Here is a 25,299-nt window from a genome sequence, read left to right on the forward strand (position 1 = left end):
TTGTTCTTTTTGATGGCTGAGTAATATTCCATTGTATATATGGGCCACATCTTCTTAATCCAGTCATCTGTCGAAGGGCATCTCGGCTCCTTCCAAGATTTAGCTATTGTGTGCAATGCTGCTATGAACATTGGGGTGCATAAGGCCCTTCTCTTCACTACGTCTGTATCTTTGGGGTAAATACCCAGTAGTGCAATGGCTGGATCATAGGGTAGCTCAATTTTTAACTTTTTAACGGACCTCCACACTGTTTTCCAAAGTGGCTGTACCAACTTGCATTCCCACCAACAGTGTAAGAGGGATCCCCTTTCTCCACATCCTCTCCAACAATTGTTGTTTCCTGCCTTGTCAATTTTTGCCATTCTAACTGGCGTAAGGTGGTATCTCAGTGTGGTTTTGATTTGAAATTCCCTGATGGCTAATGATTTTGAACATTTTTTCATGTGTCTGTTAGCCATTTGTATGTCTTCATTAGAAAAGTGTCTGTTCATATCTTCTGCTCATTTTATGATTTGTTTATTTGTTTCTTGTGTATTGAGTTTGAGAAGTTCTCTGTAGATCTTGGATACCAGTCTTTTATCTGTAGTGTCATTCGCAAATATCTTGTCCCATTCCATGGGCTGCCTCTTAGTTTTTTTGACTGTTTCCTTGGCTGTGCAGAAGCTTTTTATTTTGATGAAGTCTGTTTCTTGAATATTATGACTTAAAAAGCTACAGTGTGTAAACTTTCTCTTTTAGAGGGCAGGGTAATAGGACTTTATGAAAGTGAGGACATTATTAGTTTCATTCTGGAATTTTTTTTAAGGTCCCTGCCTTTGAAACGAATGATTTATGGTATTCATTAACTGGACAGATTTGTGTAAGAGAATATTTCTCTTGAAAAGACTTCTGTTTCTAAACTGATCTACAAATGGGTCTGTGAAAAGTTTGTTACTTGATGTGTTATTTCTGAACTACAGAGGTTTGTTCAGATTAGATTATTTCTTTTGAAATTTATAAAAAGTCAGTTTTTTCTATGAAAAGACATTTCCCTACCAGTTTAAGAACTAAGGTTTAAATCCACTAATACCAGGTCATCTGGGTGATTAGTGGTTAGCTTTCAAGAGTCAAATGTTAAAATGGTCTGCTTTATAAACTGGAGAGAAGGGACTTTATTTGCGTGGACCTAAAACAGATTTAAGAATTTACTGTATTTATTTCCTTTTTAGAGCAATGATCATTTTTGATTCTGTGGTAAATTAAGCCTCTGATACTTAAATATTTGTTGCGGATATATGAGACTATAACTGCAAAAGAATATAACTTTTAAATAAATAATGAGTTGTTCACTTGTTCTAAATAACTGATAATGATCCGAGATTAAACTGTGGTAACTTACCATTGTGATTATGTGTTCATGGTTTTTAATATCCAAAAAGAATAATCCAGTAAGTGTTTATTATAAAGTTTGTGTGATGTATAATTGGAAAAGAGAAGAGTATTCTAATTGTCTTTTTAGACCATTGTGAATAATCTTTTTTGATACTATACCAAAACTTGACAAGTGGTCATTTCTTAAATGTTGGTTCCAGTATGGAATCTAAAACCCTGTTGTTAAACTTTGAAACATTCTTTTACGTTAGGTTGTGTTGACCTTTCTTGCACTTTGAATGGGTTCTTGCCTGTGCATCATTTTACTGTGTTAATTATTGGTCATTTGGGAAATACTAGTTCATTAGATAATGGAGCTATTCCAAATGTTAACGCATTTTATTGTGCAATTTCAAGACATGACAGTTGTTAATATCACTAGTGATCTCATCAGAAAAATCTTTAAGTATTGGGAAGTTCTCCAGTTCACGGTAGAAACAAGTTTCCCAAAATTTTGATGTTCATTTGGAAGCTTGAAGGCTATCCTTGGCAACAAATACTGTCAGTTGTTTTTCCTGAAATGACCTTCTCACTTCATTGTAGAGAAAATGTCTGCCAAATACCCAAGTCCGAATAACGAATTTGTCAGTTGTTCTTTCAAGTAAAAGTGGTATTCCACGAATTATTGAGTAGTTTGGCTCACAGCTCAAATAATCATACAAGTGTTTTCTCTGAGATAACCATCATACTGTAGTCTATAGCAAAGGTGCTTTTATCCACAGGTAGAGAGGGCCAGTCAGGAAACTCTGAAAGGACTAAATAATAAGCAGGCTTCATAGAAGTGTAGGAAGTTCTGTACTTCCGCTGCAAACATCAAGAACTTGGTATCATTCAGAGTTTCCTGATTGGGTCTCCGTATCTGTGGATTCTGCGTCTATCAATTTCTTTTCAGCCCTTCCCCGCCTCTTCGTGCTCCCCCTCTGGGAGCACACAGCCTGTCCCGCAGCTCTGCCCTGTCCGGGCAAGCAGTTCTCCACTCTCATCTGGGCAGGAGACAGGGCAGGAGCTGTGCAGAATGGCTGCCCCCCTGTAATTCTCCCGCTGCAGTGCGTCCTTGCTAGTTGTCTCGCCCGCGGTTTCGTACATTCCTTGCTTTTGTTTCATAGTTTAAAAACTTAGGGGCGCCTGGGTGGCACAGCGGTTAAGCGTCTGCCTTCAGCTCAGGGCGTGATCCCGGCGTTGTGGGATCGAGCCCCTCATCAGGCTCCTCTGCTATGAGCCTGCTTCTTCCTCTCCCACTCCCCCTGCTTGTGTTCCCTCTCTCGCTGGCTGTCTCTGTCTCTGTCAAGTAAATAAATAAAAATCTTAAAACAAAAAAAACAAAAAAAACTTAAACTTCTTCCCCATCCAAGTAATATCCTATGTAGATTTTTAAAAATCTTAATAAAAAACAAGACTTATAATAAGAAATATGTGCCTGGAACTCCCGCCCATCCTTACACCCCAGTGCTGCTCCCCAGGCAACTATTTTTGAGTCTTTTGGCTCTTTTTTCGCGGTTTTCCTCCGTCTTCCGAAGTATTCTGTATATACTGCTATTTTACTCTTTTTTGTTGTTGGACATTGTATGTTGACTTACTACTGTGGAGGGTGAAGATGTAACTCTCTTACCTTGTCACACCACGTGCGCACACTGCGTCTCCTCCCATCCACTCGGTGTGTGGCCGACTGTCAGTTTTGGTTGTCCTCTTTGTGAGCAGGGAGCTGTGGCCCACAGCTAAGGCACTTATTAAACGCAGTCACTGTATTTCCTTTCTCCTGCTGGCTGGAGAGTAGCCTCTCGCTTGTGTCCTTTTTTCCCTAGTCTTTCTAAGTTTTTTGACAACTCTGACATTCTTCTTGACACCTTTTTCTTGGACACTTCTTTCCCCCTGGAGTCAGGGTAGCTACCTGCTCCGTAGGCTTGGTGCACAGCTGGTGTCCTGGGATGACCTTCTGTCACTTCCCTGGTAGTTCTCGTCTCCCCTGTGTTGGAGCTGTAGTTTGCTGACAGCTAGTAAGGTGAAGAAAGACTTGGTTTACTCCCTCTTTTTAATGGAATATCTTCCTGAGAGAGGAGACACGGGAGACCAATTTATTAGACACTTCGCATATCTGAAAATATTTTTCTCTCCCATTTGAATGGGAACTTGGCTGGCTTCTTGGCTGTGTCCTGAGATTTTTGAAGCTGGTGCACCATTATTTTCTATGTACTACAGTTGCTATTAAAAAGTGTTATGCTATTCTGATTCCTCTCTTTACGGGTGATCTTTTTTCCCCTTTGCATGCTTGTTTTGTTTTGTTTTGTTTTAAACAACCTCCAAAAGATTTCAGGGCCTTCTTTTTATGGCACTCTTCATTAATTTCAGCCATTATGACGAACACTTGATCTGAAAAAAATTACGTCCTTCAGTTCTGGAAAACTTTCTCTATGTTTTTTTGATCGTTTTCTCCCCTGCCTTGGTTTTCTCATTCCTTCTTCTGAATTCCTGTGAGTTCAGTGGGACCTCCTTGTTTCTCCTCTAATTCTCTCATTTTCCTATCTCTTTGCTTTAATGCCCTACTTCTTGACAGGTGTTCTCTCCTTTATCTTAACCCTTCTGAAGTTCTGCTGCCTTCATTTTTCAAGGGCTCTTTCTTGTTTGTTTTCTAATTTGTGTGCATTTTAATAGCATTCTCTTCTCTTTTTTTCTCTTCTTCTGTTTCCAAGGACATTAAAGTTATTTATTTTCTTCTTACACTGTTTCTTTTTTTCCTGTTTGTGTAGGTATCTGACTTTTGTGTTAGAAACGTAACTATTTGGTGATCCTTTGCTCTCTGTTCCTATTTAATGGTGAGTCACTGAGAAGTGAGTTGGCTACTGTGATACGTGGGTAGGGCTTCTCCACCATACAGCTGCCCTGCCATGACTATCGGGGGTCAGCTCATGGTTTCATTGGGGAACTTCCTAAGGCGGTATCTGTGGATCTTTTCCCTAAAGTATGTCAGTTTTACTTGAGAGGAATCCTATGGTCGTCTGTGTGGGCAATGCATGGCAAGATTCAGGAAGCAGAGTGAGGAAGAGAGCTGTAATCTCAAGGTTTAGCGTGTGGGTTTTTTTTTTTTTAATGTTTTTTTATTATATTATGTTAGTCACCATACAGTACATCCCTGGTTTCTGATGCGAAGTTTGATGATTCATTAGTTGCGTATAACACCCAGTGCACCATGCAATACATGCCCTCCTTACTACCCATCACCAGTCTATCCCATTCCCCCACCCCCCTCCCCTCTGAAGCCCTCAGTTTGTTTCCCAGAGTCCATAGTCTCTCATGCTTCATTCCCCCTTCTGATTACCCCCCTTCTTTCAGCGTGTGGGTTTTTAACTGATCCCTGTTTTCAGAAAAGTGCTTTCTACTAGACCTGATGTCTTTGAGCCAGAGACTCTCCAGTTCAGTTTCTTCCAGGGAATAAGCTGTGTTTTGCTGGAATTGGGGAGAGGATCTGGGGTCTTCTTTCTTCCTCGTATAACCTTATGAAGTCTTTTTGTAGAAGTATAATAAAACATAGAAAAGGCACAAGTGTGAGTGTATAATTCGGTGGGTTTCCACAAAGTAAACACATCCATGCATATATATTAAGAAATAGAATATTACTAGCACCCCAGAAGCCTTCCTGTGCCCCTCCTCTAATTAGAGATTAAAGATAATCACTATCTTGACTTTTAACACCATAAATGAGTTTTGCCTGCTTTTGTACTTGATATAAATAGATAGTATGTAGTGATGTTCAACTTCTTTCATTTACATTTTTTTAGAAAAGCAAACAAAGCATATGAAATTACATATTATTAGTTTGTCCTTTGTAGTGTGCAGTATAAAGCCATGTCCTTCACTTAAGGTAGAAGATTTTTCAGTTTTACATGGCAACAGAGGTTTCTGTTTTCTTTCTGTTGCATTATGCCTTGGGAGATAGACCGAGGTGACTTGCTGTGGGGGGCTGAGGGGGGGCTCTGAGCAATTGCTAAAGCTGCTCTTGTGTTGCCATTTGGAAAACAAATGGGCTTTAAACCAGCTTTTTTTCTACCACATTCTACTACCCACATTGTGCAAGAAATGCTGTATTGCAAAGTTCTCAAAGTAGTAAGTTTAGTATAATACACATACACACACTTAGTGCTAGGAATTGAAATTATAATATGTATTTTTAAACTCATATACTCTGAAAAGCACTCGTGTAGCTTTTATATGCCGATACAGTTAATATGGTAGATTTGAGATATGCCAAATATTTATGCCAAATATGCCAAATATTGCTCATTTTTATTTGTGCGTTTAAGGAATTTGTGCTAATTTCTAGTGCATGTTTCACAGTGAATATGTTAGAGAGGTACCAGAAGGGAACTTACTGTGTTTTTACCTGAGTCTCAAGGAATGAATTTTTAGATTACAAAGTTAGTTAGGGCAGATATCCAGGGAGTAACTTTAAGTACAGTGTGTTTATAACAGGTAGGAGTTCTGCCACTTTTTCTCTTAACCACATCTCCCCTTAATTTTTCTTCCTATTGGAAATTCTTGCCTTAAATACATGAGCTGTTTTCACAGAACATTTACGTTGGTATTTCCAGCCGCATTCTAAATCTGGAAAGATGGCATGCTGATGTACACACATAGGCCAGCAGTTTCAGAGGGAAAACATTGTTCTTGGAACGATCACTGTTTGTTTTTCCTTTATTGGCATTGGAGCTCTTCAAGTTAGTTTTCAAAATATAGAGGAGAGGCAAAGTCAGAGTAATTTTTGGTAGTTTAATGGTTTCGTTCCTGATTACGTATGTCACTATTAATTATAATGTGTTATTTACCTCTGTTTTATTAATAGATAGTACTTCATTTACATTAGCTACATCTCCATTTAGATGACCCAGACGGTATTAGTACTAAGCTTATTATTATTTGCAGTGGAGAATTCTTTTAAATATGGTAAGTTTCTTTGTAAAGTCAGTGAAGAGGACAACCTTTTCGCTGGTTTAAATTTGAGGAATATAACTTTCCTTCCAATGTCTTAGGTTTATTGTTTTTAATACTGTACTGAAGCAGTATGAACTTACTTGTACAAGATTGTATTAGTGTTCAAACATTTTACTGTGCTGATGCATTGAGCTCTTTTAAAATTACCATTTATTAAAGTCTCATGAATAGTGATATTGCATTGAAGGATCTAGAGTTTGTAAGGGATGACGGATCAGAGAGTTCTTTTATGGTGATAGCCAGTGCAGTGGTTACAGAGAGCTGTGTAGAGAGCAAACTCAAAAGTAGAGTTTGATAGTAGTAATTCGTATGCACATGTGTCTGTAGCTTTGTCCATGGTACTTGGAAAGTTTGCCACTTCATTTGAACTTAAATGTCCTCATCTTGAATAATTTTAACTTATTAATTACTTCTGCCTATCACTTTTATAGATGAGCCTATGTTTGAATATTTGACAAATTGATGATAATGAAAACACTTCAATTGTTTAATTCTATTTGTTGGAAATTAGACAAATTATATAATAATTACTCTCATAAATACAAATCGATTATGGTTCAGTTGTGTTGATGGCTGGTGATTATCTATCACTTTCATCCATTAATAAGGGAAGTGAATCTGATTCCCAGCTCTTGCTGAGTTAGTAAAGGGAAACAAGGTTAGCAGGGCTAGAGGGTCCCCGCGAGTTCTAGGAATGGAGCTGATTTTTTTATAGGAGGATTATTAACTTTAATTTCAGTGGAAGTTGGTGTTTCAAATTATTTGGTAAATCATGTATGTCTGCATAATTATTAATGTGCTTTTTTACCATATGTGATACTGAAATTGGTGAAAAAAAAAATCCCCTCAGATTTTCCCCCATCAGCCTTTTTTTTTTTTTTTTTTAAACATTATCCTTTGGATACTGAACTTTGTTGTTGTTTTGTTACTATGGCCTCAGTTTCACAATATTTTATGCAATAGTTAAAAAAGTGTCCGCTCTCGTGAAGATGTAATGCCTAGGAGTAGCTGTATTGCTTCAACTTGTAAACATTTGATGTTGCATTTAATTTTTGCCTAAGTGACTTTCAGCATAGGTACCGTAAGGAAAGAGTTGACTTCAGCCTGTCACCTTTTTTTTTTTTTTTAAACCGTGTTCTGTATTTATCTTATTTGCTTTGAATTCTTAGGGAGCAGGGATCTGTTCTTCCTCAGAGGGAGGAACCACTGCCAGATGGGCCATTAAATACATACTTGGTAAACGAATGAATATGTGAGCAAATAGTGTTGGGAATCGTCTTGATTCATTCAACAGTGTGTTAAGTGTACCCCACTTCTTTGCAAAAGGTATTTGCAGCCACATGTGGAAGGAAGGGAGACTGGTAATTTATCATGATGTTTCTCTTTGGTTGAAGGTAAGACGATAGGACAGCCTGCATGGTGAGGTGATTCGGAAAAGATTACGAAGGAAGAGATTCATAAGAAGGGATTTGAAGTTGGAAAAGGAAACACTAGATTTTAAACAGACAGTATAATATTGGACTTCTTTAAAAAAAAAAAAAACTACAAGTCTATTCACCATTCTCTAAACATACTTCACATTCACCTTGCAAGGAATGTCTCTCCTCTTCTGCTTTTCACCTGCCAGACCCAGGCTCAACCCAGTGAATCCTCTTCCCCTTCAAAACACATTTGTAATGACCTTTATTTTTAGTTAGTTCCCATTTCCGTGTGACCTTTTAGTCTTCTGAATTGTTAGCTTTCTCTCTACTTAATGCATATACTAAGTATACCTTTTATAACCAACATTTGAAAACTTCAGCCATCTATATGAAGTCCTTGAGAACAGAGGTGAAGTTTCCTTATCTTTGTCTTCCCTCTCTGATGCCCCCCCCATATTTAGCCACGAGATATAATATATACGTGGCAAGTCCCTTAATATTTGTTGAATTGAATTGTTAGCTTTCCCACAACCAAGGATAATCAAAGAAATGTGATCCTAACTTTCAGAAAAGAGCATCCAAAAAATGCTTTGAACAGTGGCACCATTTGGTGTATTTAGTGCTTGAGGTGACTATTTTAAGGGGACAGAAGTCATTTAGAATGATTGTAGATTAATCATGTTACATTATATAGCACCTGGAGATCAATTTCAAGGAACTTAGGAGTAAGCCTGTCTTTGTGTCTTATAGGCTATGGTATAAAATGGGCATAATATAACCTAAAATAAGGTAAAGATTACAATTACTTTTGGGTCAAGGAGAGCGTGAGTTAATGAGTTGGAGCAAAGAAGTGATTTGATCTCTTTTTTTTTTTTTTTAAAGATTTTATTTATTTATTTGGCAGAGAGAGCCAGCGAGAAAGGGAACACAAGCAGGGGGAGTGGGAGAGGAAGAAGCAGGCTCCCAGTGGAGGAGGGAGCCCGATGCGGGGCTCGATCCCAGGAATCTGGGATCACGCCCTGAGCCAAAGGCAGATGATGCTTAACGACTGAGCTACCCAGGTGCCCTTGATCTCTGTTTAAATGTGACATGTGTTTTTGCTGAGAGGAATAAGAGTGATGGGGGTGAAGCAGAGATTTTTCAAATAGGAGAACAGTGGCGAGAAGGAATGAAGTTGAGTTGGGTGTGCAAGTGTGTGGGTGGAGTAGAATGAAAGCTATGAAGAAATGAGCGTTGAGAAACTCATAATTATGCCTGGAATTTATCAAGTACCTTCTTCTTAGCTCAATTTTCTACATTTTTAATCCCCATGGAGTGAAAACAAATGACCTTATTTCCTACTCTGTTCTTTTGGGGATTTTGGCATTCTAGAGCTACGAAGTTACGTTAATTACTTACCCCTACCAAAAGGTCACATTTCCAGGTTTTTAAAGAAAGATTTTAATTTTTTTTTAAAAGATTTTATTTATTTATTTGACACAGAGAGAGACAGCCAGCGAGAGACAGAACACAGGCAGGGGGAGTGGGAGAGGAAGAAGCAGGCTGCCAGTGGAGGAGCCCGATATGGGGCTTGATCCCAGGACTCCGGGATCATGCCCTGAGCCGAAGGCAGACGCTTAACGACTGAGCCACCCAGGCACCCCTAATATTTTGTTTTTATCAGTAATTTCTGAAAACTCACTTTTAATGGGAATAGTGATGATTCATTAACAGTAGAATCAGGAGCAGCATGCTAAAGTATTTTTGCAGCTCATTTGCCAGACTTGGAACTGTGGTACGTAGCCCAGTTTCAGCTTCTGTGAAGATGCTCTGCCATATAAAAAAATATTACAAGTGAACAAGAGCTAAGTGCTGCAGAAAGGGTATGGCCGAGGTGTTAAAGAAGACTTAGCACAAGTGCAGCTCGGGGGTAAATAACCTTGGGAAGGTATTTCCACTACTGGGGTCTGGTGAGGCTTGCCAAGTGTATAGGGAATTTCATAGACTGGGTGGAATGCCCTTTCAGGTAACTCTTCCCAACACTGGAAGTTCCTTTATAATACAGCTTTGCTTTTCACATGGAATTTTGATCCTCTTGGGAAGCTTTCCATTTCACACGATTCCCATTTTCCTTCCCTGATCAAAGGAAAGCCTTTACTTGGTGCTTGGGGCGCTGAGATTGTGTAGCCTTTGGTCTTCCCCTTGGTGTGGGCTCCCGACCTCATTTCTGAAAATAATAGCTGATTTTCTTCTTCCCTCACATGGTGCATGAAGAAGAGGGAGCTCAGAAAAACACAAAAGATTTCTTTATCGACCAGACTGTATTAAATTACAGTCTGCCCTATTGACTTCTTGGGATCCTTTAAGATGTTTAACCTTTTTTTCCCCACTTAAATAAAAAGAAAGAGGAGGGATCTTCAGAAGTCTTGGCTTGATTCCAGTGAGGCTATTGTATTCTGGCCAATTCCATTCTTCCATTTGTTCTAGTTGAGCTCTTTGCTGTGCTTTGCAAGCTTTAACTTAACTGCAAGCGGTGAACGCAGTATTTGTAAGTATTTGTTCTTCTGAGTGGTAACCAACTTTTCAACTCTGCATATAGCTCTTAGGGGACAGAGAATAAGCATGCAGGGAGAGCCCAACCAATGATGCTTGTTTTGTGGTTTTTAATGGTGAAGTGTCATCACAACTTGGGAACATGATGACTTCTGAAAAAAACCCCTTTGGTTGCCAGTGCAAGAACACTGAGGGAAACCCAGTAATGCCTCTTTCTCCCTCTCTCCTCTGCCTCAGGTCAAACAGCCTCAGCTCACTCTGGAGCTCCTTCTGACCACACACACGTGTCACTTTTGAAAACGAAAAATCCAGGAGAGTTGTTGTCCTGAGAGTGCCTGGAGTTGTAATGTCATTCACCATGCTCTCCATAGTAACCGAGCTGTGAATGGGAGGAGTCCCGCGCCTGCTGTCATTTCCCACGGGTGGGTTGGGCAGATGGTGCCAGCGTTGGCAGGATATTTCACAGTGGCTTCTCTGGAGGAGGGCACACCCATCCCTCCCGGGTGCTGTCTTTGGGACGTGTAATTAACAAGAGAAGCTTAGGGAAAGTCTGACTTTCCACACAGTTTTTTTCCAATTAGATATTTCTGTCAGAATGCACCTTTCACCCCACATGGAGAGGTAGGGGTGTGTGTGTGTGTGTGTGTGTGTGTGTGTGTGTGTGTGTGTGTCAAGCACATCTGAAGCACAGAGATGTTCTGTGATTTGCATGATTCACACAAAGCCATGCGTCCTTGCATAGACTGTTTCACTTCTTTATTCAGAGTTTTTCATCGGTAAATAGCAGTGTCTTCATCTGGAATTTGAGGCGCCCTGTGCTTAGTCTTCACGCGCCCTTTAAGACCACAGTTCTTCCTGCTTAATGCTATCATTTGCTTAATGCTTCCCAAGTATACCCTGTAGTTTTTGCCCTCCAAATCAGTGTTTCTCAAAATATGATTTTTACATCAGGATCACATGGGGTGCATGGGGTATTCACAGAAAACAGAGAAATCTTTTTTCCTGCCATCCCTGTGGAGTCAGAACCTCTGGTGATGAGACCTAGGAAACAGCATTTTTAACAACGCATGCTAAATTTGAGAAACAGTCCCGCCACCCTATTCTCCTTGAATGTCCTCTTCTCTAATCCCCATCTCCCCATTAAACTCTTGTATCCCTTCGATCAAAGTGAGTTTTCTCTTCTGTAAGTACTTATGGTTTTGTTTTGTTTTTTTTCCAGTAAGTTTTCATCTTGTGCTTTGTATTATAGCAGCTTTGCTCCCAAACTATTTTTAAATTCCTGGAGGGTGAAAACCATATGTAATTCTCTTTTGTATGCTTCACACACCTTTGTGCATAATAAGAACTCAGACAATGTTTACCGAATGGATGGTTCAGACTTTTATTGTATTTAGTAAACTTTTGGGTATTGGATTTTTTCCTATTAACTATCAGGTGTGCTTGGTTTATTCGTGGGCGTGATGTGAGCTTAAACTACTCATGTCTAAGCACATTTTCATGATATAATTATTCTTTCTGACCTTAGCTTACATTTACTTTCTCCTTTGATAATCTGATATCTTTGATAGAGATATTATCTGGTTTTCATTTTTATATATCCTTATATGACTCAACTGGGATTTTATCCAGGTATACTTTGTGGACCTTCTCTTTTTCTTTCCTCTGAGAAGAGGAGTGGAAATAGCAATCTGTTTTCTGCTTTTTACATTTTTGTTCTTTGTCCTGCTAGTATGGTGGTTAATATTAAACATCTCTTGAATGATGTTGCAATTGAATTGGCTGTGGGCAGATCTGTTGGTAAAAAAATAAGAAAAGGTAGTCATGGATAAGTTGAATAAAGAAACCATTTCATAAGGAAGGTATGTTTAACTGTAACATAATCACATACCTCTTGTTTGTCTTTTCGATCATTATATTGCCAGTTTATTAAAAAAAAGCACAACAGATTTATGCCGCTTGTGACTCATTACTTTCGTGAATTTAGTGCAGGGTTACTGTAGATTACTGTAGATCTAGTGACTGCTTTTTCCACATGATTACCATCTTATGATTTGGAGTGGTTTTCTTTTTCTTTTTTTAAAGATTTTATTTATTTGTCAGAGAGAGAGAACACAAGAGGGGGTGCGCAGGCAGAGGGAGAAGCAGTCTCCTGCTGAGCAAGGAGCCTGATGTGGAACTTGATCCCGGGACCCTGGGTTCATGACCTGAGCCGAAGGCAGACGCTTAACCAACTGAGCCACCCAGGCGTCCCTGGAGTGGTTTTCTATATAATGTACTTACTTGGTTCGTGGGAGCCTGCCCCTCACGTCTCCCTACCCGCCCCCGCCACCCCTCCGTGGGTTGGAGCTCTGTCATATTGGCTGTCGTATACATAGGGTTAACTTAGCCTAGGTCTGGCACAAAGTAAGTAACCAGTAAGTGCCTCCTATTTGAATCATTTTAAAAGAGGATTAAAATAGAAATGCCTCTCTTTAGGGAATGTTTTCATTTGCATCCCAGCAATATGTCCCTTGTAATTGTTGCCAATATGGAGTGTTCTCGATTTCCTTGATTATTATTTTGGAAAAATTATGTCTGTGAGTTGTAGCTTTCCTCCATCTGCGGCAATTCTTAAGAAAATTATTCTCAAATAGAGTTTTATCCAAGATATGCATGTGTTTATTTTTGTTTTCTAGTCATACGAAAAGGTGATACGCCTATTTTGCTTGTACTAAGAGTCATTAGTGGTGATTAGGATTAAGACGGAATGGTTTCTGTGTATTTTGGCTCAAGTGTCGAGAAGCTGGTTGTGTGCCACATTAGCATTTGTACATTTGTACGCGTGCTGAAATTCCCAGAAGACCCTGGCAGGTGTTCACTGGGTGCGAGGCTGGTGGACTTTGTCCTAAAGGGACAACAGGAAAAATCACTGCACCAAGAAGCAGAGAAGTCACCAATAAGAGTTCAGTCCCAGGGCAGTAGAGTTTGGGGGTGTGAGAGCTAAAAGGAGCTGAGTCATGATTTCTGAAGAGTAGGTGTTCCCAGTAATTCTGAAACAGGCCCAGTGAGTCAAATGTTTCTCAAATGCCACCGCAGCCGCAGACACGTCCGAGAGGAACATGGGGCAAAAGATACTCTTTCTTTCCTTCTGTATCCAGGAAAGAGAGCCTTTTAAGTCTTTTGCAAATTGTCTTGCTTTCTGACATAAATACTATAGCACTGGTTGCGCTGTGTCATACCTGGATTAGGGCAAAAATATTTAAACGTGGCTGTAGGACGAAGTTCCCGAACAGTGAAGTTCTGCGCTAGAAGAGTCAGAATTTAACGTGCAAAGAGGATAAATTAAGAAGTTGCTGACTGACATCTCTTTCACTCACTGGTTTAACTAATGCTTCTCGAGAGAACATGCATTCAATACACGTTTTTTAAAAGTATTTTGATACTCTTTCCAAGGTTTGTCCTTCTACAGATAAAAGAGACAAGTTACTCTGTCAAATGAATTGTTTAATCAAAGTGTTTTATGGACTCCAAACTGCAAGGTGGGCTCTTAGGAAGAACAAGAAAGCAGGCATTTGATTTTATAAATTATCTTGGGGAAAAAAAGAGAAATAAATAGTAAACGTAGCTTGTTTTTTACCTATGCTTTTTTCTTAGTCTGTTTTATTTGAGCAGTAGTAGGCTTTCTCTTTTTGTTCACTATTTGCCTAGTATATGAAATTGAATGAATATTAAATCGAATGAATATTGAAAATGGTGATTTATTTAATAAATGGTGTTGGCATAATTAACTACTAGACAAAAAAAATCTCTACCAAGCATCACCTGTAAGAAATAAATGTCAGGTGAAATAAAGATCTGAATGTACAAAATAAAAATACATGAATATTAGGCTATATGGGAACAACTTTTGTACCACTTTGGGGTGAGGTAAGAGGACCTTCCCAAGATCAAGGTGAAAAATATAGACTCCATCAAAGAAAAGATTGCCAAATTTGAGCAAATAAAAATTAAAGATTAGTGTGTGGCTGAAGTCATCATTAACAGAGTGGGGGAAAATGAAACAGGAGGCTAGGAGTGTCATGTGACACATAGCAGCATATGACACTGGGTGTGGCAGTTAATATTCAGGGAGCTCCTACAAATTAATAAGTTAAAGACAAATAACCCAATAGAAAAACAGGCAAAGGATATGAATGTGTATTCCAAAGAAGATGAACTTCACAAAAAGATACCGTTTTTTGCCCATCAGATTAGCAACAGTGCCAGCTGTTGCCAACTGGATGCCAACATTAAATGCTAGGGAAGGAAGCATGGGAAGGAACCCTCTCCAACATGGGTGATTGGGAGTATGAATTTCTACAACCTTTTGGTAATTTTGCCATACGTATTAAAATTTAAATTGTACATATTCTTGGACCCGTCAGTTATACTTTCAGAAATACAGGTTCGCAATCCTTGACCCAAAACTCTTGAGGGGCATTTCAGAGAGTTTCAGATTATTAATAATATAGACATATATATTGTAAAGCACCTCTCGCAGGCTTTGGGTCTCCATAAGCAGACACGTTTATATTTCTAAAGAGAACAAATTCATATCAGAATATTCACATCAGTTCAGGTTAGCTTTTGTCACCACATGAATCAGTAAAAATTTTTTGACTTTTCAGAGGCTGTTGGATTTCAGAATTATGGGTAAGTCATTGGGCACTCATAAATACTGCAAAGTGAAAGCACTGATGCACAAATGGATATGCTGGATATTCCTAATAGCAAAAAACAACTGGGAATACTCCTAATGTCAGTCAGCGGAGGGCTGGAATCAGTTGTGGTACAATCGTACTCTGTGTATTATGCAGCTGTTAAAAGAGTGAGTTAGACTTTTACCTACTGTCTCAGAAAGATGATTTGTGTGTAGTAGATGAGAAAACAAGCTATAGAAAAAATGTGTGTGGTATAATCCCATTCAAAAAATAGGGGAGGGAGGTTATCTCCTATTTATGCGGTATGGGTTCTATAGGGAGGAAAAGCTTTGGAAGCATGTATACCAAACTTGACACTGGTTATCTCGTGGGGATGGGATTTGGGAGGAAGTAGGAGAGACTGTTAATGTGTTCTTTACATGCTTCTATAGTTCAGCTTGTTAAAATGAGCATGTATTATTTTGGTAATCAAATAAAAGCAATCCTTTTAAAAGCTAATATAGTGACTGTTACAGAACACTGACAGCCTGGCAGCTCTCCACTAAGGTACAGCCACTCTGAGCCATTAGGGAGCCTGCTTTTCATAATTAATGGAAAGCAGGAGACTAAGCCCAGAGCTAGGCTTACAACTCCAGCCCTTGAGCAGGTCCTTCATTACTTAATATTGGAGCCTAATAATTTCCAAAGTGTATTAGCGTGTTCCCCCACAGGGAAAAAACAAGTGAAACATGGACTGTTACTATGAAACGGAAATCCAATCACCAGGGAATCTTTTCTAATTGACCCACTTGTAGTGAATAATAACTCCAGAAAATTATATTGATTTCTCTCTATTAGAATCATTGAGTAAAACAAGTATGGTTTCCTCTTCATGAGTGTAATGTGTAACTCCCGTTTAATCACATTTGGAATAGGTTTAAGAACAGGAGTACCTCTGTCATACTGTTATTTTATTTTATGGTCAAATTTTCCTAACCTATCCTTAGTTCCTGAAAGAAAAATTACTAAAGATTTAGATGGATCTAAAGCTAATTATTATGTCTCCAAATAATCATCATACTATTTATTTGGTTTTGTTTCCTAATTATCCTTAAAGAACTTTGTCCATTGCGTTTTGAGTGTGGGTAGATTGAGTGAATACATGCTGAGAAAGGAGAAAGATGAAGAGTGTCTAGGATTGTGACAAAACAAGCCCCCCGGGGCGGGGGGAAGGTATATGAAAATCAGCATTTATGTTTGTTTATTTTTCCCAACTTTGATATCAGGGAACATTGGCTTTTTCCTTCTTGCCCTTGGAAAACATGGCTCCACTTCCTTTTGTAAGGAGCACTTGCTCCCAGGTAGCTTTTCAGAGGCCAGAATGAAATAAGCTAATAGAACTGTGGTTGATCCGTTGAAAGACCTACATATCTGTCTAATGAAGGTAGGGACATTGGATGCATGCGTGCTTTGCATTTTAACCTTTCAGGTTAATTTAAGAAACTAAGTACCCTTCCCTTTTGAAGAGGGAGTCACTTGGAAGATGATACCTGGAAATTTTAGTGACTAAAGAAAACAGTCCATTTGAGGCTGAGTGTAGACTGTAATATGTCAGCATGCTGTCTGGATTAAGATGGAAGCTAGGTGAGGGCAGGGACATACTGATTGCTTGATTCCCTCAGGAGCAGTTTCAAAATAGGTGCTGGTCCTACTTTGTTGTTAGTTAGTGATGGTGTGAAGTTGGAGAAAGAAAGGAAGAACTAAGAACATTAATACAGCTATAGTATCTAGCTACAGTATCGTTGTTACTGTACTTTTGATTTTATAGTGTAAATACAGAAGGAGATGCAAATGAAAGAAGTATCATCAATTTGGCAAAGCAGTGATAGTGTCATCTCCACTCTACCATCTTTCTGCTTGTGACCTTCCATCATTTCAAGGCCCCTACCCTTCCCAGGCAATCCTGCACTTTGTTATATGGCCCTTAGGATACCTAGTTTGGAAGGGACTTCAGTTTTTCTTTGTGAGTTAGAGTTTTCTATCTTTGTAGAGTTTTCTATCTTTGTAGATGATCAAGTATTTAGTTGATTGCACTTGTCTTTTTTTTTTTTTTTAAGATTTATCTGTTTATTTTAGAGAGAGAGAGTGCACAAGGGGGGGGGGGGGGTTGGTCAGGGAGCTGAGCATAGAGCCGGATGCAGGCTGGATGCCATGACCCTGAGATCATGACCTGAGCAGAAATCAAGAGTTGGAGGCTTAACCAGCTGAGCCACCCAGGTGCCCCAGGCTGCACTTTTCTCTGACATTTAGTATTAAAAAACAAAAGTGTACCGTGGAACTTTGTGTTAAGTGAGACCTGAGTTCTAAAAGCCCACAATGCCCATTACCATTGGCTAAATGTAATATTATAATACTGCACCTGTAACTTTAAGAATTAACTAAGATTACTCTGTTAGACTCCGGATAAATGTTAACTTGATTTTTTTGCCCTACTTTGAGCTCTATTATAGAACAAACGGACATGAGTTATAGCTCTTTCCTTAAAGTAGATTGAGTGCTCTGCAGAGTGAAGTCAGGCTTTGCAGGTTGTTGGATAGTTTGTGAGCTCTGGGTGTGCCTGATTTGCTTTAAATGGAATTGCCCGTCGTGTTCAGAGTATTTGTCGCCCTCCATTGCGGACAGTGCGCCACCCTCTGTAGGGGGAAGTAAGGCTGAAAAAAGAATGCTTTCCATACTCTTCTCTGAGACCACTCTTTGACCCGTGACTTAGGATTATTAGTAATTGGACCTATTTATATTAAAGTCTCTAATAAGGGGCGCCTGGGTGGCTCAGTCGTTAAGCGTCTGCCTTTGGCTCAGGGCGTGATCCCGGCGTTCTGGGATGGAGCCGCGCATCAGGCTCCTCTGCTGGGAGCCTGCTTCTTCCTCTCCCACTCCCCCTGCTTGTCTCTCTCTCACTGGCTGTCTCTCTCACTGGCTTTCTCTGTGTCAAATAAATAAATAAAATCTTTAAAAATAAAGTCTCTAATAAGATGCAAAAGAAGAAGAGCAGGAGAGGTGAGAAGTAGTACTGGTGTTGAAAGTCAGTATACTCAGGTTGTACGTGACACGCAATTTCTCTGAGCCTCCTTTATCTGTGAGCTTGAGAAATGAGAGAAAATGACTTCAAAGGCCACTTTATTCTCACTTTAGGTAACTGAGAAATGAAGATGACTTATCCACTTTAGGTAACTTTTTTTTAGCCTTGGCACTGTGTGTATGTATATACGTATCACATGTTTTTTTAAAAAACAAACTACAGTTTCCTGTCCTTTTAGTTTCTAAAACATCAGGAAGAGTCATTCCTTATTAACTGCTAACCCGACCATTATAGTTGTTACAATCATCATTAGAGTAATTTTAATTAATCTGAAATTTTGTGATGTTTTGATTCTGTTCTATACGCCTATATTGAAGAGCTGTGAGGAATTACCTGTGTGAGTGAATATAATGTAACTTCATTTTAAGGACTTAATTTTAGCATTTAAGAACTGTAATAGTAAAAAAAAAAAAAAAAAAAAAAAAAGGAAGTATAATAGTAGTTTAAAATAAAATTATTTAAAATACCAAATATGTATTTTTCCAAAGTCAGCCAGTTTTATTTTGGAATCTGGGTTTGTGTACATTTGATAATTTATAGGGTTCACCTATTAGCATGACAGGGCTTAAAGTCTTATTTTGCAGGAGATACAGAGATTTCTAGTCTTTTCTTCCCTAACACAGTGTCATTTCCTTGCTCCCTCCTCTGCATTCTTTTTGAATGAAGGTAAAGGGAGGAAAGGTCATCCACTCCCCATTTTGATTTCTTATCTCTCTTTTAACTTAAACATTGTCTTTAGGTATCTCTTCCCCATTTTAAGACCTGAGAGTAGTAGGTTCTAGGTTATCTTTCTCTGAAGGGATTTTTGAATTGGCAGATGCCTGTAATCTGACTGCTTTCCACATCTGTAAAGAAAAAGTGGAACTGTAAGAAGGGTAAGGGTTAGAGTTTCCAAAACAAATGAATTTTAATGTGTTCAGACCAAGAACTTGAGTTCTCAGAAACAGTTGATGCTTTGTTTGCTAAACAAGTCTGCTGAACACTGTGTTCTTTTCTGGGAAGAATTTGGGGGATGGGCTGCACAGGAAGGAATATGAGGGATGTAGGGAGTGTGATGAGAAGGAAGGAAAGAAATTTAAGAAACTTATAAATCAGAATCGACCCTTAAAATGTACAGGTGTAGGGCAAGAGTTTAAATGGAGGCCTCATGCCATATATCTACATATTTAAGTTACAATCAAGCTAATAAACTATTAAATAAAATATATTCTCTCCTCCTGCCTTAACAGATCAATGACTTGCAAGCATAGATTCAAGTTTAGAATCCTCAGACCCCTTAGGATTCCACACTGGGTAATGACAGCATGGGGAGATACGGCCCAGTGACCCAAATGTCTTCTCTTTCTGTCTCTAGCTCCATCCCTTACACCAAGGGCTGTGGACACGCTGTCCCCAGTTCTGTCCACGCCTAGGGCCTATGGGTGAGGGCCTATGGGTGTGGGGAAGAAGCCCACACAAGCCCTGAAAACAGGTTTGGTGTCATTTGGGTAAAGAATTCTAGAAATCTGCTTACTCTTAGTATGGAGAAGATGCTTCTCCATGAAAATGTAATGTGAGCCACATAAGTTAATTTTAAATTTTCTGGTAGCCACATTAGAGTAAGTAAGGAGAAATAGCTGAAATTAGTTTCGATGATATATCTTATTTAATGCTATGAATCAAAATTGCTGTCTGTTCTAAAAAATTATTAATGAGTCTGCATTCTTTTTTGTATTAAGTACGTAGAGAACATCTCAATTTGGACCAGCCCCATTTCAGGTGTTCTGTAGTCACTGAGGGCCGTTGCTGTCTTACTGGACAGCACAGACTCCTTGTTCTGGGACTGAGGACAGTTCTCTTTATCATAAGGTCTGGTAGTATTTTTATCATTGAATTGATGCAAAGAATAATTGCTCTTCCTTGTATTTAGAGCCTGTGGCCATTTTAAAATGCAATTATATATATACATAGGACTATGGAGGGTACTTGTTAAGAGTTTTATTTTTGTTTGTTTCTTCAGCTGTCTTTACTCATTCAATTTAATGCTTTCCTTTGTTGTCAGGGCTGGTGTGGTTCTAGTAAATTTGTTTGCAAAGATGAATATACCCTCCCCAACCCCCCACCATATTATTGACAAATACTTTTCCAAAAGCCAGCACTCTCATTTGCTGTCTTGAGTAAGTCTTGGAGTTGTAATCATTTCATCTCCACTCTGTTGTGTTGAATAATGTTTGGTAGGTCTTTTTCCTTCCTAGAGGAACCTTTTTTTCCTAAGTTCAGTTTAATTGTGTGTATATTTTTAAACTGTGGCCAGTTCTACCAAATGAGGAATCATATCTAGAAAGTAGGATACTGTTTTTGTTTGGACTAGAACAGCAGTTTAATCTATTTCAGGGTAGAATTGGCAGATTTAGAAGGACAAAAAAGCACCCAGTTAAATTTGAATTTGAGAAAAACAACAACAATTTTTTTTTTGGTATAAGTATGTCCCATGCAATATTTGGGACATACTTTACACTAAAAAAAAAAAAAAGTTGTTTATCTTCTGTATTTTATCTGGCAACTGTATTTTAAGACTCCTTTACTCTCTCAAAAATTGAGGACCCCAAGCAGGTTTTATTTATGTGGATTAAATCTATTGATATTTACAACATTGAAAACTTAAACCGAGTATTTTAATATATATTTAGAAAAATAATAAACCCATTCTTGTTAACATACACATTTTTTATAAAAAGTAACTATTTTAGAAAACAAAAGTAGGTAGAAGAGTGTCATTGTTTTATATTTTTGCAAATCTTTTCATGTCTGGCTTACTAGAAGATAATTGGATAGCTCCTGTTTCTGCATCTGGTCAGGTGTGTAATCACAAAGACCATGTGGAAATCTCCACTGGACACTTGAGAGAAAAGGAGACTGGGAAAAGGCAAATGGCACCTTAGTATTCTTACAAAAGTAGTTCTGACCTTGGGAATTCTCTTGAAAGGGTCTGAGTGACCTCTTCCAGGGTCTTCCAGCCATGCTTTGAGAACCTCTTGAACTAGGAATAGTAGAACCTATAATTCTAGCTTGTGTAGTATAGATCATGGATGATTTAGTCAGAATAAAAGATAAGCACTCTTTGTCTTAAGAAGGCCTAATGAATCACATTGTAAAGTATAAAGCAAATTAAAAGTGATTATTCAGGTTTAGCAGTTAATTCTTAAGGTTTTGTTTTGTTTAATTTAAAATACTATTAGGTCTACACTTTGCCATTCAAGAAAATTGCTATTGTAAAAAAAAAATCAGAGTAACACTTTTAAACTGTCAGGTAGGCCCGTTGTCACCTTTCTGTTTAGAATAAACTTTATGTTGCAATTTAAAACAAAGCTTAGGGGCACCTGGGTGGCTCAGTTGGTTAAGCATTTGACTTGATTTCGGCTCAGGTTGTGATGACAGGGTCTTGAGATCAGCCCTGCTTAGGATTCCTGAGCACGGAGTCTGCTTGTCCTTCTTTCCCTGCTTGTCCCTCTCCTGCTTGTGTATGAGTGTGCTCTCTCTCTCTCAAATAAAGAAATTAAATCTTAGAAAAAAATTAAAAAATAAAGCTTAGCCTTTTTTATTATAAAATTCAACAGTTGGGTCACATGACAATTTATCCTTAAAATACTAATTGGATTGAATTGGGTTTATTTTTAAGGGGTGTGTGTGTGTGTGTGTGTGTGTGTGTGTGTGTGTGTGTTCTAGGCATTGTACTTACTGCCTAACATTTAGGTTTGGTCAGTTTAAAAAATGAATAATGCAATAACTAATCTGATTATCATCTCAAATAAAAAGAAAGGGTAGAGGTCAGCAGTGGACCATCAGAGAAGTAAAACACAGAGAAATAAAACTTTAAAGATGACTTCTTTAATCGCTGGGGCAACGGAGAAAATGAAAGAGCCATTAACAAAAATAGATCAGGAGGAAGTGCTGGTCTAGGGAGAAAGGTGTAGATTGAGTTTCGCACTGGAAATCCTGTAGGGTAGCCCAGGAGGCAGGAGATGGTTGTGGTAGGTTCGAGAGAGCTGTTCACAGAGTAGTAAAACAATATCTAAGGAGGGCAAGGTAAAGAGAGAAAGGAAAGACACTGGCAAAGCAGAGATCTGTGAGAAACACTTAACTGTGGAGTGGGGAAGAGGAGATGAAGAATAAAAAAGAAAGAAACCTAGGAGGAAAGAATCAAAGAGTGTTGGAAGAGGCTGGGTGAGGAAAAGGTCATGCAAGTGAAATAAGAAGAGCTTTTCCAGAAAGGGTGTGTGGTTAGCAGTATCAAATGTTAGGTTGAGATTGAAAAATGATAATTGGTTCTTAAATTTGGAACTATTAAAATTTGGTTCCCTAAGACAGTGTGTAGTTCTGATAAATTCTTTATTTCAGGTTTGTATTTGGGGAGAAATGAAGCAGAAATATTTTTGACTTGTGTGGATAACACAGAAATTCGGAAGGGCTACATCTGCCTGTTCTTTCCCTCTCTCTCCATTATCTCGTAGTGGTGTGTTAATGAAGCTGACCCCAGTAAAGCTAAAACAAACAAACAAACAAAAAAACTTCAGCAGGAATCACGTCTTCAAATAGTCTCATTCTAGACTGACGAATTTGTTTTTAAATGTTTTATATTTTAGGTTAAACACTGGCCTTAGAGTCTGAAGAGGTTCACTCCAGCTCTGCTGCGTGGTTATCCTCTGTGGGCTCATTTCCTCCGCAGTTGAATTGGGTTAGATTATCTCTAAAGCTCTGCTAAAAGAATGTGATATTGTGCATCTCTGACATTTGTTTTTTCTTTCCTTTTGTTTTATTGTAACAGGTTCACCAAGTTGAAGAGTCTTAACCTTTCCAATAATCATTTAGGGGACTTCCCATTAGCAGTCTGCAATATACCAACCCTGACCGAGCTGAACGTGTCCTGCAACGCCCTGCGAGCAGTCCCAGCAGCCGTCGGAGTTATGCACAAGTGCGTACCTGCACGGTATCCCTCGGAGACCCCCCGGGAAGTTGCACTAGGGTCGCAGCCTATGCGATTGGTTAACTTGTTATATTGGTCATGTAAGTCTTGGCTCTAAAGCAAGAGATCGGGCTCTTCTGGAGAGTTCATTTATTAGCTTTTATATGCTTTAGAGTCTTGTGAAGAGTTAAAAATATCCTTGTTTAGAACTGAAGATCCCCACAGATGAGTGTGTGTACCCATGGGATGATATGCTTACTTTCTCATTTTCTGAGTATGTTGAATTTTAAGACTTAATATTTAAAGTAGCAATGAAAGATGGGTATTGGGGCTCATTCACACTGTATTTGGCTCACATTGTTCCCATTTATGCCTATCCAAGTTGGGAAAATGGGTCATAGTTTTGTTTTCAGTAAAAGATTAAGATGCTTATCTCTGATCTTTTCTCTGTGGTGTACACTGATAATAAATATGTAAAATGTACACATTCTCTTTATAATTCTTTTCTTTACTAGCTTACAGACATTCTTGTTGGATGGGAACTTCCTCCAGGCCCTTCCTCCTGAGTTGGAGAATATGCATCAGCTTAGTTATCTTGGTCTTTCTTTCAATGAATTCGCTGACATTCCAGAGGTTTTGGAGAAATTGACTGCTGTGGATAAACTTTGTATGTCTGGAAACTGTATGGAGACCCTTAGGCTACAGGCTTTAAGAAAAATGCCTCACATTAAACATGTGGATCTAAGGTAACTATTTTTTAAGAAATAATTCCCATTTAAGTGTTTAGCTTATATTTAGGAATAGGTTATAGCCCTTTTGGTGACATTCTTCTGCAAGGCAAGCAAGCTGGTTAGTTGCAGTTTATGGTGAATGAAAACCATATCATTGAGAACAGAATGGGTATTTTTTCTCTTTGCCCTCCTTTTCTGTGGCTTGAGACAGGTAACATCATTGAGCATCTCTTCTTTCTTCAATTTTTTTCCTTCCTTGACTTCCCTAATGTAATATGATGTATTCATTAAATTAAATTAATTTGTTTAACTTATTTTAATTTCCTATTTTTTGTCCATGGGGCTCTGCCCTTAGTTTACTGTTCTTTATAAAAATATAAAATTCACAACCTCTTGTTAGGCCCAAGTTTGGCCAGAACCTCCACTCTCATACCTCACAAGAGCAAGCAACCTGCATTTTTTTTTTTAAAGATTTATTTATTTATTAGAGAGAGACAGCCAGCGAGAGAGGGAACACAAGCAGGGGGAGTGGGAGAGGAAGAAGCAGGCTCCTAGTGGAGGAGCCTGATGTGGGGCTTGATCCCGGAACGCAGGGATCATGCCCTGAGCCGAAGGCAGACGCTTAACAACTGCGCCACCCAGGCACCCCAAGGAACCTGCATTTTGAATCCTGATCTTGCTAAATTCCAACTAAAAACCTCTAGCATAGTCCTTGCTACATGCTCAATGATCATCCCTTATTAGTATGTGAGGTTCAGTTTAGTTTCTAACATACAAAGAACCAGTACACAAGGAGGAAGCTATTCTAAACTTCTCTTTTTTAAGGAAAAACAAGAGCCTGTCATGGGTCTGAGTTCCTGAAAAGCAACTTATCAGTCTTAGGCCTTCATACTAATTTGCCCAATTTGATACTTTTTCAACCAGACTAATTCCTCCAATAGCCAGGGGTTGATGACCACATACTAATGATGTTAAATCTTGCGCAAGATATTTAATGTCTCTGCAACTGTGTTCTCATCTCTAAATTACGGTTAATAACAGAACTTAATTCGTAGAGTTTGGGAAGGAATTGAGTTAAATGCCTCACACTCCCAGTGTGTTTTATGTATCATTCTTATTACCTAATTGAGGACTCTTCTTTACCCATGGAACCTGCTCAGCTATCATTCTTGGACTCTTCACACCTCCCATTTGTCAAAGGTGGCTCTTTCTTTCCCTTACTACGCCCTCTCCTCTCTGTTGGTAACCTTAGACCCTCACTCAGACCTGTTGACTTTTGTCAGTATAAAGAAGCATAATCTTTTGCTCCTTTTCTTCTGCATTTATATGGTCTGGCCTTGAAAACTCATTTATTCCAGTCCCTCAAAGAACTGCTTGCCTTGGGGCGCCCGGGTGACTCAGTCGGTTAAGCATCTGCCTTTGGCTCAGGTCATGATCTCAGGATCCTGGGATTGAGCCTCACATTGGCTCTCTGCTCAGTGGG

The 25,299-nt window shown here is 38.8% G+C and overlaps 1 protein-coding gene across 1 annotated transcript in view; it reads left to right on the plus strand.

Moving 5' to 3' along the window:
• PHLPP1 (PH domain and leucine rich repeat protein phosphatase 1) overlaps positions 1–25,299 on the plus strand; it is a 266,105-nt gene that overhangs the window by 187,880 nt on the left and 52,926 nt on the right. Inside the window, 2 exon segments of the mRNA XM_034642214.1 lie at positions 22,948–23,094; positions 23,601–23,831. Of these exon segments, the coding sequence (XP_034498105.1) occupies positions 22,948–23,094; positions 23,601–23,831 (378 nt within the window).

This window comes from Ailuropoda melanoleuca, chromosome 14, assembly GCF_002007445.2.
Source record: "Ailuropoda melanoleuca isolate Jingjing chromosome 14, ASM200744v2, whole genome shotgun sequence".
Lineage (NCBI taxonomy): Eukaryota > Metazoa > Chordata > Mammalia > Carnivora > Ursidae > Ailuropoda > Ailuropoda melanoleuca.